The sequence below is a fragment of the Oncorhynchus mykiss genome, chromosome 17, assembly GCF_057628025.1.
Source record: "Oncorhynchus mykiss isolate SJ-2025 chromosome 17, ASM5762802v1, whole genome shotgun sequence".
NCBI classification, from domain to species: Eukaryota; Metazoa; Chordata; class Actinopteri; order Salmoniformes; family Salmonidae; genus Oncorhynchus; species Oncorhynchus mykiss.
In genome coordinates this window covers 33,385,475-33,402,825 of record NC_143038.1, presented here as the reverse complement: position 1 = coordinate 33,402,825, position 17,351 = coordinate 33,385,475, and the positions used below count along the sequence as shown (strand labels likewise).

Here is a 17,351-nt window from a genome sequence, read left to right as displayed (position 1 = left end):
GTTCTTCATGATGCTCTCTGCGCTTTTAACGGACCTCTGAGACTATCACAGTGCAGGTGCATTTATACGGAGACTTGATTACACACAGGTGGATTGTATTTATCATCATTAGTCATTTAGGTCAACATTGGATCATTCAGAGATCCTCACTGAACTTCTGGAGAGAGTTTGCTGCACTGAAAGTAAAGGGGCTGAATAATTTTGCACGCCCAATTTTTCAGTTTTTGATTTGTTAAAAAAGTTTGAAATATCCAATAAATGTCGTTCCACTTCATGATTGTGTCCCACTTGTTGTTGATTCTTCACAAAAAAATACAGTTTTATATCTTTATGTTTGAAGCCTGAAATGTGGCAAAAGGTCACAAAGTTCAAGGGGGCCGAATACTTTCGCAAGGCACTGTATCTTGGCCAGGTCGCAGTTGTAAATGAGAACTTGTTCTCAACTATCTTACCTGGTTAAATAAAGGTGAAAGTAAAAAATAAAAGATAGACCCCATATATGACTGCTTCAATGGCATTGCCTATGCTCTCTTCCTGTGTATCCTTTTTCAAATCCAGGCCTTGAGGTCCACAGCATTAATGATTTATTCTTCTCCTTAGGGGTGGTTGAGTAAAAGCTGGTTAGACTTCCAGGGAATAAAGAACAAGGAGCACCAGCGGACAGCAATGCTCTGGGTTGGGTACCTTTGAATACCAAACTGAAGACCCAATTAGTTATTGCACCCCCTTGTGGACAAACTGAAGTGGTACGACATGTTGCATTGCACCATTGTGGGCACTGACCCATAACAGAAAAGTTTTGAATAACTTCCCATAGCTTCATAGTTATGGGAAATGTTTGTTTTGAGATGGTTAGTTCTAACTGTATAGAAAGACTGCTACCACAAACCAGCAGCATCAAAAATTCCATGGTGGAGAGAACAGTGAAAGACCAGTATCAGGGTCGTCCCTCAGGAGACTGGTACCACGATATCATGTCCAGTGTGTTCCAGGCTCAGATGGATCTCAACCATCTGCACACTCACTGTATCAGATTTCCCCAACGAATCGTGCCATGGTCATCAACCTATGATGGATGAACAACAAAGTCCTGACTGTGTAGAAAACAACCATCAACCATCAATATTTTCAAGGAACCGGGAAGTCACTGTACTAGTGAAACAATTAATCTGGCAGAAGAGGGTACTGATTAAGCAGGTGCAAGAAACAAGAACTTAACATACTGTGTGTGTGTGTGTATATATATATATATATATATATATATATATATATATATATATATATATATATATATATATATATATTTATTATTAAGTATAGGTCATATTTCATAGAAATCTGGAAACACTGGGCATTTACTTTAATAAGATTTAGACATGCATGGGTCACTTACCCGAAACCTCCCCTGTGCACCGTTTGCTATCGAGTTGATGTCCTCACCAATACACTGCCCTTGATTCCTATGTTCAGGGTCTTGCGTGTCATGTTCTTCAACCTCATCAGGTCCACAGATGGATATTTCTCTGTTATGTAGCCGCGAATGGCCTGCGATGAGACGATTCAAGAGTCCATCTCCTTCAGCGCTTCATTAACCAACACCAACGTGGGTGGACGAAGAGGGGGTTTTCGTGCCACAGCAGGCGCTTTGCTCGATTCTAACAATGAAATTGACAAATAAATCTAACCAAATATCCGTTACTTCTTCAGCGGCTGCTGCTTTTTTTTTAGGTGGCATGATCAAACGGTTAATATCAAAGTTAGGCTATATAAAAACGTTAGTTTAAAAACAGCAACTGCATTCTCAGCCTACACAGGTTCAATGTTATGCACTTCAAGCAAAGCACGCGGTTTATCTGAACGGGCGCTGAAATGTAGGTACCAGTCAGAGCATTAAAGGTAAACTGATCAGTCCGAGTAGTGTGAACTCACATTTTCTTCTCTCCTCCGTTCCTTCCTTCCTTCCACCCATCCTTTCCTTTACTGCGCTTATCAGTTTACCTGCTCTGGCATATTATTAAACGCAACACACCAAACATAAATGAAATATGAAAACTATTACAAAAACACTTCTACATTTTAGAGATTCTACAACTCTCAACCACAAATGCAGTGTTTTTGTAGTTAAACATTGTGCAGCTGTTAAAAACTTAAAACAAAAGGTCGAATATAAATATTTTTCTCAGAAAGACAAGTTAGTTTGTTGGTTTTAGAAATTGAATTGCCTGCAATAGCTTTAGAACCTAAAAATAATTACAGATAAATGATTCTGAATGTTCAGCCTCCTTGTCCTCTGCAACATGACATTAGCCCACAGTTGTCATATGAGACATCTGTGGTTTTCCTGTGAACAAGCTCCACATCTGCTTTTCTATTGAAACATTTAATCTTTGTCCCAGTCACTGCCACCATCTTCTGTGAAGTCAGACTAACAGTATGTATGTAGCTGTCTAAAAAATGACATTGTTCATCCCTGATATGGCTGGTCGGCTGTTTTTGCTCATCCTCCTTTTCGGTGAGTTATTTTTCCGTTCCATCATCTGTTTGTGCGACAGGATTTTCCATTCTTCATTCCCCTCTTTTAGTCTTTTACTTTAGGAACTCTTAATATTTCAACATTGATCATCCTATTGATTTATATTTCTCTGTCATTATTTTACATGTTGTACAGATAAGAATGACCACTGCTTGATAACATGGCTGTGAATGCATTACAGACTGTTCTGCTTCGCCAGCTTGTGTAAAGTGTTCCCATCTCATGTTTTCTTATTTTTCATAATGGCAAAAAGAGCATGATAATGACCCATTTTGTTATGTCTAGATACCTTCCAGTACCTCAAAGCCAAAGGTCAGTATCATTATTTTGAATTTAAAGCTGCAATATGTCAATTTTTGGGCTACCAGACGAAACAACGGATTACAAAATATTCAAATAATGATTGACATATTTTCAATAAAAACATTATTTGGATGAATTCATCCATACGATTTCATCCTTCCATGAGCTGCTGTATACACTGGCTATACAAAACATTAACATGACATAGACTGATCAGGCAAATCCAGGTGAACGCTATGATCCCTTATTGATGTCACTTGTTAAAGCCACTTAAATCAGTAAATAGATTAAGGGGAGGAGACAGGTTAAAGAAATGGATTGTGTATGTGTGCCATTCAGAGGGGGAAAGGGCAAGACACAATATTTAAGTGCCTTTGAACGGGGTATGGTAGAAAGTGCCAGAACTGCATCAGTGCTGGGTTTTTCACGCTCAACAGTTTCCTGTGTGTATCAAGAATGGTCCACTACCCTAAGGACATCCTACCAACTTGACACAACTGTTGGAAGGATTGGAGTCAACATGGGTCAGCATCCCTGTGGAATGAGACAGACAGCAGGATTAATACAAATCTCCGCTGTTGAAAACCAAATGCCAGTCTAAAATATATGGGATATATCTAAATATCTAAATGCTTTTTACAGTGGCGATCAAGATAATACATTGCCTGGCTGGGCTATTGAGATAGTAGATTGAGCAGTCAAATGGAATAGTGAATAGACCATTTTTTTGTGTTTGCAAACGTTGCGCCCATCGCCCTTGTGCGACAACGTTTACAAACACAAAAAAATGGTCTATTCACTATTCCATTTGACTGCTCAATCTACTATGGTGAGAGAACAGAACGCCAACAAAAATAGCCTCTATTTACATGTTGCATATGAGAGAATTCCACAGTACTTTTGGATTATAATTGGAGTTTAAGGCTCGTACGAATGTCCTGCTTAATATAATGTTTGTGTCATCATTGTAAATCAAATGCATTATACTTAAAAATAACTTCAACTTCAACCAGTAAAATGTCTCTTTGGCTACATCCTATTGCCATGTCAGTGAGTGTTTAGCATTCTAGCTAACAACTTGCTGCATCCAAAATAGTTATTTTACAAAGATCACAACCAAAATATAATCTTAGTGACTGTTCAAGCAAGAATCAAAACATCATTGTCAGCGTAGGAAAGCCCCCCAAAAGTTATTTTGTTTAGAACTAATAAAAACTTAAATCTAGGCTATGTTGAATGGGCGCAGATGGCGTGGCTTTCTTACTGCAGCCAAGAGTCACGTGCATCTGTATGTGATGTCAGTGTGTCGTTCACTGGAAAGTATCAATTTGTATTTGTCACATACACATGGTTAGCAAATGTTAATGCGAGTGTAGCGAAATGCTTGTACTTCTTGTTCCGACAATTCAGTAATAACCAACGAGTAATCTAACATACCAATTCCACAACCACTACCTTATACACACAAACGTAAAGGGATAAAGAATATGTACATAAAGATATATGAATGAGTGATGGTACAGAACGGTATAGGCAAGATGCAGTAGATGGTATCGAGTACAGTCTATACATATGATATGAGTAATGTTAGGTATGTAAATATAAAAGTGGCATTGTTTAAAGTGGCTAGTGATACATGTATTACATAAAGATGGCAAGATGCAGTAGATGTTACAGAGTACAGTATATACATATGAGATGAGTAATGTAGGGTTATAGAGTACAGCATATACAAATGAGATGAGTAATGTAGGGTATGTAAACATTATATTAAGTGGCATTGTTTAAAGTGGCTAGTGATACATTTTTTACATCAATTTTCCATTATTAAAGTGGCTGGAGTTGAGTCAGTATGTTGGCAGCAGCCGCTCAATGTTAGTGGTGGCTGTTTAACAGTCTGATGGCCTTGAGATAGAAGCTGTTTTCAGTCTCTCGGTCCCTGCTTTGATGCACCTGTACTGACCTCGCCTTCTGGATGATAGCGGGGTGAACAGGCAGTGGCTCGGGTGGTTGTTGTCCTTGATGATCTTTATGGCCTTCCTGTGACATCGGGTGGTGTAGGTGTCCTGGAAGGCAGGTAGTTTGCCCCCAGTGATGCGTTGTGTACACCTCACTACCCTCTGGAGAACCTTACAGTTGGGGGCAGAGCAGTTGCCGTACCAGGTGGTGATACAGACCGACAGGATGCTCTCGATTGTGCATCTGTAAAAGTATGGAACGCCATTTGGGTCGTTGCATTTCCAAAAAGATACACGTGAAATAACACTGTTTGTTGCGTCAAATCAGCTTGTTGACCAATCAGGACCTAGATATGACTGTACGTCACATAATAATTTAACACGTTTGTTACTTTTTTACATAGTTATTACAGATTGATTACACTATCACTTGTATTTCATATGTCACAGTGATTCACCGATATGTGTGATGCTGGTAATGTTTTGTCTTGTGCACCGGCCGCTGCAGCACAAGCGCAGACACACCTCCCCAAGTTCTGGGACAGTTCTGGTCAGAATGAAATCCATCACTTCCGTTGTTTGGCTGTGCCCATTTAGCAACATTCCAAAATGAGCATATGTCCTGGTGGAAGGATGAAAATAAAACACATTTACTCAGAACAATAATACATCTTGAATGAAAGACAGGTCCTTAATCTTTAGTTTAGTTTAAATGTTGGCAACCGTTTTACAAAAGCAAAATGTCCATCGAGGCCGAGGATTATTGTGTGATAACTCTCTCCTAAGGGCTGTTCCAGGCACGGGTTCTTTTTGTTTATTGCTTAAATAGACAACAGTGTCTGAATTGTTTTCTCTTTCAAACTCATATAATATTAAGTTGTACATTATCTGTATGAGTAGTTAAACATTGAAAATGAATTTATAATTAAATTAAAAAAGACACTCCATCATCCCACTGATCTGGGGCGGCAGGGTAGCCTAGTGGTTAGAGTGTTGGACTAGTAACCGGAAGGTTGCGAGTTCAAATCCCTGAGCTGACAAGGTACAAATCTGTCGTTCTGCCCCTGAACAGGCAGTTAACCCACTGTTCCCAGGCCGTCATTGAAAATAAGAATTTGTTCTTAACTGACTTGCCTGGTTAAATAAAGGTAAAATTTAAAAAAAAAAAAAAAAAAAAAAAATCTCACAGATCCTCCTCAGCCCAGTCTAACAGTGATTCCTGCAGTCATCAAAGAGAGAGACTCAGTTCAGCTGAACTGTCAGACTCCTCCATCTGTCTCTGAGTGTTACTTCAAAATGGCTGGGCAAGTGGAATTCACCCTTCCATCACCCTGTCAACAGACACTCACAGGAACACTACTGGTGAGGTGGACAGGTCAGAGTTCACCAGCTGAGGTCAAAATACAATGTCAGTACAGTGCTACAGGTTCACAGTTTAGATCCATATACAGTGAGCCTTCAACAGTCACAATTCAGGGTAAGAAGACTATTTAAATGGCTGTAAACAATGTACAGTTGTGCCATCATTACCACGTCCCTCTTGTGATATGTTATCATATTGTGTGTTGTCATAATCTATTACATGAAGCAATCAAGCAATATATTATATCTCCTTAATTTCCCATACTGTCGCTGCATAAAGATATTGACTCAAGATCCTTAAGTCTGAAATAACAAGGAGGGATTAGACTATCAGTACATTTCTCAAAACCACAAAATGCTAAATGCTTAATTCCCCAATTCTCACAGACCTTCCCCAGCTGACAGTGAGTTCTACAGTCATCAGAGAGACAGAATCAGTTCAGCTGAGTTGTGAGACTCGTCCATCTCTCCCTGTGTCTGTTACTTCTACATAGAGGGGAGGAAGAATCTTCCAGACTCATCCTGTACTCAGACACTCACAGGAACAGAGCTGCTCAAGAGGGCAGATCAAACGTTTCCAGATGTGGTCAAAGTGATGTGTTACTATGCTGTAGGGAGGTCTCACACATCTCCTTTAAGTGACCCTGTCTCAGTCACTGTTCAGGGTAAGTAGGTGGTTTAAACAATGATACACGTCACTGTTATACCGTATTAATTATGCTCGTTCTGAAAATGAGATATTCTGTCGTATTTCCTAAAAGTCAAAATTTCTCATAATGAAAGGAATTACTGTACTTTGTACAAACATAAATGCTGACATAGTTGAACATTTGATTAATGGAGTTTCCATACTGTTAGTATGTATGGATTACCTGTGATGTTTTTGAAATACAACTTTCAAGGTGACACTATTCTCCTGATCTCACAGACCCACCTCCTCCCAGGCTGACAGTGAGTTCTACAGTCATCAGAGAGATAGACTCAGTTCGGCTGAGCTGTCAGACTCCCCCATCTGGCTCTGTGTCTCAGTGTTACTTCTACACAGAGGGGATAGATCCTAAACCCTCACCCTGTACGCGATCACTCACGGGGACTGAGCTGCTCTCATGGGCAGGTCAAAGTTCATCAGCTGAGATCATACTGAGATGTTTTTACACTGTAGAATCTCACTATCCATCGATGCACAGTGGTTCAGTCTCTGTTACTATTCTTGGTAAGAAATGATATATTCAGATTGTCTTGGATGATTCTGTTTAAATCACAATCTCATCCAATGTCATTTCAAAATAGTTGTTGTGAAGACAATAAATATTTGAAATGTAAATGTCAAAAGTAGAGTTCTAAGATCCCACAGCAAACAACCACAGAGAGGCCAAAGTACAATCAAAGGTTCTTTATAAACTCAGTTTACACCGTAATACACAGTATCCCTACAGTCCTATTAGAAAAGTATAAATAGGCTGGGATTTAGGGCTGTAGGCTAACTAGAAGCAACGGGCCAAACTAACACAGCAGGTGATACCTGGGTCCCTCCGAGCAGGGTTTGTTCATTCATTTCTACCCGAGCAGGATTAGTTTGGCTCTACCCGAACAGGGTTCGGCTCTTCCTCCCGAGCAGGGAGAGGAAGATCTGTGGAATGACTACACACCATACAAGCAAGCAAAATAGTCCATGCGATTCAATTTGATTCACACGTGAGAATGTAAGGAATTAAGTGAAAGGTAATCATTGTAAACACACAGCACACATATTAAATGGCACTCATAAATAGGAATGATATCAAATAAAACATGCTGATACGTATTATAAAGAGAATAGCAGGCTCTCGGTGAGTAAGAGTCAGTGTCACTTGTGACATATACATTACGTTCAAATACAGTGATGCAAAAAGGAGTCTCTGTCCTTTCCTAACAGATCCAAAACCAGACATTACAGTCAATATTGATGAGGACTTCACCATCATCTGTTTGATTCGTGGATCCGTCAGTCCTGACACCACCTGTAACCTGTATGTTGGAGAGGAGAGTCAGCCATCCTTCACAGCAAAGATCATGAAGAGAAAAGCCATCTCAGCATCCGGACAGCAGTTCTGTCAATTCACTCCAAAACATAGTGATCTGATCAGTCGTTTACAGTCAGTGAGGCGTAAGGAGGTGAGCTGTGACTACAGATTGAGCTCAGGACCAAACTCTCTCTCTCCACGCAGTGATGGGCACAGCTTTACAGGTGAGTCATAATCTAAACAAATCTATCAGTGCTGCAGGTCTTCATGATCTGACTCACTTTTATTTCAGCATCTTCTTAGTATGACTATATTCATTCTGAGCAACAAACTAAATACCACATTTCATTCCCAAATGATTTTAGATCTGGTGGGAGTTCACATCAGTGATCCAACAACTATACAGACACCTTCTATAGCAGGTAGACTACACATTTGTGCTTTTATAGTGACACTGCTGTTATTTTAAAGCAAAGCAAGTTTTAGCAATAAGAACAGTTGTGTTAATGTGTAAATGAAGCTGTTCTGTTAGATAATGAAGCTGTTCTATATATATGACACCAGCCTCAACACCAACGGCTGGGATCATCAGCACAAGTATTATAATGTCTGTGTTCATCTAGTAGAGTGTTTAAATCGTATCTATGCTCTGTTAGGTTTCTGCTGTTAGATAACATGGTGACTTTATTCTAGGAAGCTGTCAACAACAATCAACACCTTATCTGTCCTGAAAGACTTGATCACCTTATGAATTCGTCTTATCATCTCTATAATGAGGAGAAATATAATCTACCAGGGAAGGAAGCAATCTGTCCGTAGTGATTTTATAGTCCTACTTTTCCCACTTTGAATAGACAAGTCATGAAGGTATTTCAAAAGGACAACAACACCATGATGATCATTAATACGATCATGAATAAAAATACTAATTTCATTAATATGTGTTTTCTCAGTGGGTTTGACTCCAGGTCCTAGGTCTACTTTGCCTCCCAGCACAACAATGAGTCCTACAGAAGGTGTGTTGGGCCTCTAAATGACCATCTCAGCAAATACCAATTGTACAGTCAATGGTTTAGATTACAGGCCTGTAAAATTAGGTGAACAAAATGTTAATGTAAAACCTAATTCTTGTGTAATCATATTGCTTCCAACTAGTTTTGACTGTTACTTCTACTTCGACCCGAGACACCACAGTGACACCAACTACCAGTAAGTAGATCCACTAATTTTAACTTACATGTATATTTTTGTTCACATTAATTCACTAAAGCTCCTTCCGATTTATGAATTGACCCATGCTTGTAATTTCTGTCCAGATTTGTATACTTTTAGTCCATCTGATTTGTAGGTAATGTGTAGTGTACTTCTCTCTTTCTGCTTATTGAATGACCTTAGATATTAAATGAATTTACATTTGTTCTTGTGTAATCTCTTTTCACTAGGTTTGTCCTCTCCTTTGACCCCCAGCACGGCAGTGATTCCTACATCAGGTGTGTTGGTCATCTTTCTCTAGTTAGCAGATAGGACCTAAACAAATAGACTAGCTTTATTTTAGCCAGGTTTTTACTCACAAATATCCCCTGATTAAAAAAAAGAGGTTGATATTCCATTAATTAAATCAACCCATTTAGATACCTTTTTATTGTTGTATAATCAGATCCAATGACTTTGCTTTGCACCGGGTTCGACTTCTAGTTCTACTTTGACAACTGACACCCCTAAGAGTCCACATGATTTTAGTTTAGTAGCGTAATAAGTTGTGTTGTGTGTTAACTGTTATTAAACAGTCTCTCTCTTGCATGTGCCCAGGAGGTCAAAGCTCCACAGAAAGCGTTCTGGGTAAGCATCCATCTCTAGCTGACTACCTGTCTTTTCTCAGACAAATGAGACATTTACAGGAAGGAAATGGAGTTTACAAAAAAAAATATTCTATATTATTCTCAGAAAATAAGATGTTGTCCCCCAACATTATTATTATTATTTTCTGAACCAGTTGCATTACAAATGAAGAGTTATCATTCAACGAAAATAAAGGTGGATCTTCACAGGGAAACACATGTTTGTAAGGAAATCCGAAACATGTGACCAGAACTGGGACACCACAGGACATTCCCAAAACATTTGTGTTACAACAGCATTCATACGCCGTCTCTCACATTTTGGAGTAGGAATCAGCTTCATCTTAAAATGTCTGAATGTGGTTGCATAACTTCTATGTATGAGCTTATAATGTATAAGCTGGTGTGCTGGGTTTTTAGAGGTAACAAATACATTTTCCTAAATGGTATCCCAGTTCAGGTCAGTCGCCAATCCCTGCATTTCACGGTTCCATATTAGAGTGACACCCAATGTAGAACATTTAACAGACAGCAGGCAATCGTAAGTAGCAGAGACCATTCTAGAAGTTAATGAAGGGAATATCCATGTAAGAATTATGTGGGATGTTATGGCTGAGATCCCACTAACGGGATTGATATTATAACAGCCAGTGAAAGTGCAGGGCGCCAAATTCAAACAGAAATCTCATAATTAAAATTCCTCAAGCATACAAGTATGTCACACCATTTTAAAGATACACTTCTTGTTAATCCCACCACAGGGTTCGATTTCAAATAGGCTTTTCGGCAAAAGCACCACAAATGATTATGTTAGGTCAGAGCCAAGTCACAGAAAAACAAAACCATTTTTCCAGCCAGAGAGGAGTCACATAAATCAGAAATAGAGAGAGAATTAATCACTAACCTTAGATCTTCATCTGATTACACTCATAGGATTTCATGTTACACAATACATGTATATTTTGTTCGATAAAGTTCATATTTATATAAAGAAATCTCAGCATAAATTGGCGCGTTATGTTCAGTAACGTAAACTCACTCACTTTTGTACATTGCCTTGATCTGTACAATTGACCTTATTTTTGAGCCCAGAAAACATAATACTTCCAGATCAACTGTAATATCAATACCAATGTAAAGCACAATTTCTCCCCTTTCCAACTAAATTAATGACGAGACCTTCATGATGCCTATCTCTGCATAATTCATCAAGGCAATGAGCTCCGTTTGGTCTTTTTAAAAATGGCGGGTTGGGAGCGAAGGCTACGAAGTGATCTGGAAATATGTTGTGTGAAGAAAACAGTTTTTTTCACCCGATTTGTCCAACTAATCAACCTTAAAATGTAAATAAAACATAAAGAGTTTATGTAATGTCTCATCACATACCTGTTTGAAGGTTTGTGTCGAATTTGAAGAGGGGTTTAGGGCTGCGCTAACGTTAGCCTCACAAGTGAACTGCAGCTGTTCCGGCTTTTGAGTGTCATGATGGCTCGCAGAAATGACCTGCAAAAAACTGCAAATGGCACCCTAGTCATGAAATATTAGTTTAATATTAGCAATAATTATGTTAATTTAGACAAAAATAATGAAGTTTTCTTACAAGTGTATATGGTTGAGCATGATTTTAATCTGCGAGAGAAGGGCTACCCCTGGTAGAAAGAGGCTGTACGGCACAAAATGAGTCGCAAATGCGCACTGGACGTTACGTGGTGACACGTCACGATGTAACGTACAGCACCAGAGGGGTTCGTTTTTTCATCTTTTCTCCAATACTGTTAGCTCATTACCATGTCAATCAATGCTGAATCGAAATGTAGTTTCACACCTCGGATTTTGATGCCAACACAGTCACTACAGTCTCATTAGTTTTCATTGCAGCCTCGTTTGAATGCCGTGGTTACCCACATTTGTACGGAATTGGGTGAGTTTACGTTAGTTCCAAAAACATCTGGTGATTTTGCAGAGAGCCACATCAATTTACAGAAATACTCATTATAAATGTTGATGAAAATACAAGTGTTATACATGGAACTTTAGATACACTACTCCTTAATGCAACTGCTGTGTCAGATTTCAAAAAAGCTTTACGGAAAAAGCAAACCATGCAATAATCTGAGTACGGCGCTCAGAGCCCAAACAAGACAAAAAGATATCCGCCGTATTGTGCAGTCAACAGAAGTCAAAAATAACATTATAAACATTCATTTACCTTTGATGATCTTCATCAGAATGCACTCCCAGGAATCCCAGTTCCACAATAAATGTTTGTTTTGTTCGATAATATCCATCATTTATGTCCAAATAACTCAGTTTTGATCGCGCGTTCAGTACACAATCTAAACTCACGACTGGCAGGTCCAGGCAAAAGTTCAGATGAAAAGTCATATTACAGTCAGTAGAAACATGTCAAACTAAGTATAGAATCAATCTTTAGGATATTTTTAACATAAATCTTCAATACTGATCCAACCGGAGAATTCCTTTGTCTTCAGAAATGCGATGGAACCGAGCTCGATCTCACGTCAACGCGCATGGTCAGCGCATGTTCAGCTCATGGCAGACCTTACTCAATCCCCTCTCATTCAGCCCCACTTCACAGTAGAAGCATCAAACAAGGTTCTAAAGACTGTTGACATCTAGTGGAAGCCTTAGGAAGTGCAACATGACCAATATCCCACTGTTTCTTCAATATGAAATGAGTTGAGAAACGACCAACCTCAGATTTCCCACTTCCTGGATGGATTTTTTCTCAGGTTTTTGCCTGCCATATGAGTTCTGTTATACTCACAGACATCATTCAAACAGTTTTGGAAACGTCAGAGTGTTTTCTATCCAAATATACTAATAATATGCATATATTAGCAACTGGGACTGAGTAGCAGGCAGTTTACTCTGGGAACCTTATTCATCCAAGCTGCTCAATACTGCCCCCAGCCATAAGAAGTTAACAGGGCATCCCATGGTACACCATAAGCTTTTAAGGTTTTAACAATAATATTCAAAATTCTGAAATTGTGAATCTTTCTACTGACTGAGTTGTGTTGTTTTCTAACAGAAATAATGAATACCTTTCTTCTTGTGTAATCAGATCCAGAATTAACTTTTAATACTTTCCAGCAGTTTCGACTGTTACTTCTACTTTGACCCCTGACATCACAGTGAGACCAACTAGTAAGTATCCCTTACTTTGCAATTACATTTTTAGTTCACTCTAATTCACTGAAGCTCCAACAGGTTTACTCATAGACTTATTCATGGCTGCTTGTACGTTCACTCTAAATTGTACTTTTCTTAGATATGAATAGCGCCGGAGGGGATGGCTGCCATTTTACGGGTTCCTAACCAATTGTGCTATTCTGGGTGTTTTTTTTGCGTTGTTTGTAACTTGTTTTGCACATAATGTTTCTGCCACTGTCTCTTATGACTGAAAAGAGCTTCTGGACATCAGAACAGTGATTACTCACTGGCCGAAGATTTTTTTCTTTAATGAATTGAAGGAGAAAGATTTACTTATTTTCACGGACCAGGCCCAAAGCCCCGTCATTCGCATGAAGAGGAGACGACCGATACAGGGGCCGCAGATCCTGATGCTTGGTGAGAATTCATCTGCAAGTGGATAATCCTGCTTCACCATCCGTATCTTATGTTTCACCGAGTCATGGCTGAACGAGGACATGGATCATATACAGTTGGCTGGATTTACCGTGTATCGGCAAGACAGAACAATAAGTAAGACGAGGGCTGGTGGTCTGTCTATTTGTCAATAACAGCTGTTGTGCAAATATTAAGGAAGTCTAGAGGTTTTGCTCGCCTGAGGTAGAGTATCTTATGATAAGCTGTAGTCCACACAATATACCAAAAGAGTTTATCTTTATTTTTTGTAGCTGTCTATTTACCACCACAAACCGATGCAGGCACTAAGACCGCACTCAACGAGCTGTATAAGGCCATAAGCAGACAAGAGAATGCTCATCCAGAAGTGGTGCTCTTAGTGCTGGAGACTTTAATGCAGGAAAGCTTTAATCCATGTTACCTCATTTCTACCAGCATGTCAAATGTGCAATCAGAGAAAAATAAAATCTAGACCACCTTTACTCCACACACAGAGATGTGTACAAATCTCTCCCTCACCCTCCATTTGGAAAATCTGACCATAATTATATCCTCCTGATTCCTGCTAACCTGCAAAAACTTAAGCAAGACTTACCAGTGACTCGCTCATTACAGAAGTGGTCAGATGACACGCATGCTATGCTACATGACTGTTTTGCTAGCACAGACTGAAATATGTTTTGGGATTCATCCGATAGCATTGAGGAGTACACTACATTACCGACTTCATCTGTACGTACATATGCCAACCAGAAGCCATGGATTACAGGCAACATCCGCGCTGAGCAAAAATCTAAAGCTGCTGCTTTCAAGGAGCGAGACACTAATCCGGATACTTATAAGAAATCCTGCTATGCCCTCAGATGAACCATCAAACAGGCAAAGCATTAATACAGGTTTAAGATTGAATCCTACTACACTGGCTCTGACGCTCGTTGCCAAGGCTTGCAAACTATTACGGATTACAAAGGGATACCCAACCATGAGCTGCCCAGTGGCGAAAGCCTACCAAACGAGCTAAATGCCTTCTATGCTTGCTTCAAGGCAAGCAACACTGAACCTTGCATGAAATCACCAGCTGTTTCGGACGAATGTGAGATCACGCTCTCCGTTGCCGATGTGAGTAAGACCTTTAAACAGGTCAACATTCACTTGGCTGCAGGGCCAGATGGATTACCAGGACGCATACTGAGAACATGCACTGACCAACTGGCAAGAGTATTCCCTGACCGAGTCTGTAATACACAAACTGACATGGTCCAAACACACTAAGACAGTCGTAAAGAAGGCATGACAATGCCTATGCCCTCTCAGGAGACCGAAAAGATTTGGCATGGGTCCTCAGATCCTCAAAAAGTTATACAGCTGCACCATCGAGAGCATCCTGACTGATTGCATCAATGCTTGGTATGGCAACTGCTCAGCATCTGACCGTAGAGGTTAGTGCGTACGGCCCAGTACATCACTGGGGACAAGCTTCCTGCCATCCAGGACATCTATACCAGGCGGGGTCAGAGAAAGGACCTACAAATTGTCAAGACTCCAGCCACGCAAGTCAAAAACTGTTCTCTCTGCTACCGCATGGCAAGTGGTACCGGATCGCCAAGTCTAAGTCCAAAAGGCTCAAATGGCTAACCAGACTATTTGCATTGATCTCCCTTTTTACGCTGCTGCTACTCTTTGTTTATTACCTATGCGTAGTCACTTTACACCTTCCTACATATACATATTACCTGAATTACCTATAGCCTCGTTATTGTTTTAATTTTATAAATTACATTTTATTTCTTTAGAATTTTTTTAGCAAATATGTTCTTACTTAAAAAAATGCATTGTTGAAAGTAAGTGTTGCATGGTAAGGTTGTATTGTAACACCTGTTGTATTCAGCGCATGTGACAAAAAACATTTTATTTTATTTGATATGAAACAAATGCACATTTCTCATCTCTTCTCACCAGGTTTGACCTCTCCTTTGGCCCCCAGCACAGCAGTGAATCCTACATCAGGTGTGCTGGTCATCTTTAGTTAGTTAAAATAAGTCAATTGTTTTCAGTTTATCTTACCCAGGTTTTTGTATTCTTTCCTCATCACAAATGTGCCTAATTACTAGAAAAGAGGTTGATCTTGGATTGATTAAATCATCCCATTTAGATACTTTATTGTATAACCAGATCCAATGACTTTGCTTTGCACCAGATTTGACTGTTAGTCCTACTTTGACAACTGACACACCAAAGAGTCCAACTGAAAGTGAGTATGGCCACACGATGTTTGTTTATTGGTGTTTACTAGTTGTGATGTGTGTTAACTGTTAACAAACTGTCTCTATCTTGCATGTCTCTATCTTGCTCCGCCGGGGAAGTCCCAATAGTTATCTTATTTAGTGCTTAAACAGACAGTTATATTTGCAAGATTTAGCTTATTCAAAATTCATCATTAATTTATCATTAACGTTTGTTTCATGCATGTGACCAACCAATACCTCACAAGGCTTCTTCTCTCCAAGCTGAGACCTTGAAACTGAGACACCCCTTTCGGTTTTCAAAACAATGTTCTTGGCGCACTGCCAAATTGCTTATACTGATAGTGAGGATTCCTCCCAGTCACGATCAATCAGTCAGTTGCATGGACCCAGTCCAATTGGTTATTAGAAAAGCACAAACATAACATTTTCCTTCACAGACTCAAATGTAAAACGCTTAGCTGACTAGCTGTCTTTTCTCACATATATGAAAACGGAAACATTTACCAAGACTAATAATAAAGTGGTATTCTAACACCTGTCTACCATTGAAGTATTTACATTTGGATTAAGAGCTAATGACCTCTCCTGATGTCATCATGTCACCAAACAGAGGTGCAATTATGGCAGACAGCAGTGTGTATGGCTTCTGGAGTGGGCGTGTTCTTGATGGGATTGACAGCTGTCTATCTCTGCAGGAGGACCAGTGAGTACTTCTGATTCTGCATAACAAATAACTTGCAAACAATTTCCTTCTCATATTAATGTAAGTGCCTTTGACATGGGTTAATCTTTCAACTCCTTTTGGTGATATTGTGTAGTGTAGGCTATATTCAACATCAATCATTTAGTCTAATTTGTTTTTCAGAGAAAACCAATTCTCTGAGGTAAGAATTCCCTTGTGAATACGATGCAGATTGTATCAACCTTTAGTTCTGTATTGTCCATGATGAGGATTTTCTTACCACAACCTTCTTATATACTTTTATGTTGTACAGACCTACAGACAGACAGGATGATCACAGCCAATGTATGTTCCAAACAAAATACATCAAACACTGCACACACTACTAACACAACTACACACATGCATGTACAAACACGTATCCTAATTTAAGTTTTATTTATTTTCTGTTGTAGGTGATTTGGTGATGGGAGCTATGAGCAGTGCAGGCATGTTGGATTCAAGGGATGCTGGGATCTATTCTCTCATCACCTCTGTACCGTCCACGTTTTTGCCCTCGGGTGAGTTTGTAACATAATGTCTTCTGTCCCCACCCCCCCCACACACACACAGACACACAGACACACAACCTCTTACTTTGTCTCTCTCTGTGAGATGCAGGTCCTGTGCAGGTATCTGCAAATGAAGATGTAAGTACAGCAAAAATAATAGCCTTGGATATAGATACATACTTGTTTTTGTGGGAACAGACAGACAGTCGGAGGGATAATAAGGATCTTTCTCTCTCTCTTTCCTCCAGGCTGATTCAGAGAAT

General features: G+C 39.5%; 1 protein-coding gene and 2 long non-coding RNA genes across 3 annotated transcripts; all 3 read left to right on the top strand.

Annotated features, from left to right (window-relative positions):
• The first annotated feature begins 6,543 nt into the window (after positions 1 to 6,543).
• On the top strand, positions 6,544 to 9,672 carry LOC118940147 (uncharacterized). The gene is made up of 7 exons (XM_036948411.2): positions 6,544 to 6,821; positions 7,085 to 7,369; positions 8,072 to 8,383; positions 8,525 to 8,581; positions 9,113 to 9,175; positions 9,315 to 9,368; positions 9,602 to 9,672. Exons 1-7 carry the CDS (start codon positions 6,752 to 6,754, stop codon positions 9,670 to 9,672), a joined length of 912 nt encoding a protein of 303 aa, XP_036804306.2. The 5' UTR covers positions 6,544 to 6,751.
• Positions 9,673 to 13,085: 3,413 nt separating this feature from the next.
• Positions 13,086 to 15,879, top strand: LOC110494993 (uncharacterized). Its single transcript, XR_005036675.2, has 3 exons — positions 13,086 to 13,168; positions 15,569 to 15,616; positions 15,807 to 15,879. It is a non-coding gene; the product is annotated as an uncharacterized LOC110494993 (long non-coding RNA).
• Positions 15,880 to 16,465: 586 nt separating this feature from the next.
• LOC110494994 (uncharacterized) lies at positions 16,466 to 17,115 on the top strand. Its single transcript, XR_002469368.3, has 4 exons — positions 16,466 to 16,558; positions 16,721 to 16,739; positions 16,851 to 16,882; positions 16,993 to 17,115. It is a non-coding gene; the product is annotated as an uncharacterized LOC110494994 (long non-coding RNA).
• The last annotated feature ends 236 nt before the right edge of the window (positions 17,116 to 17,351 follow it).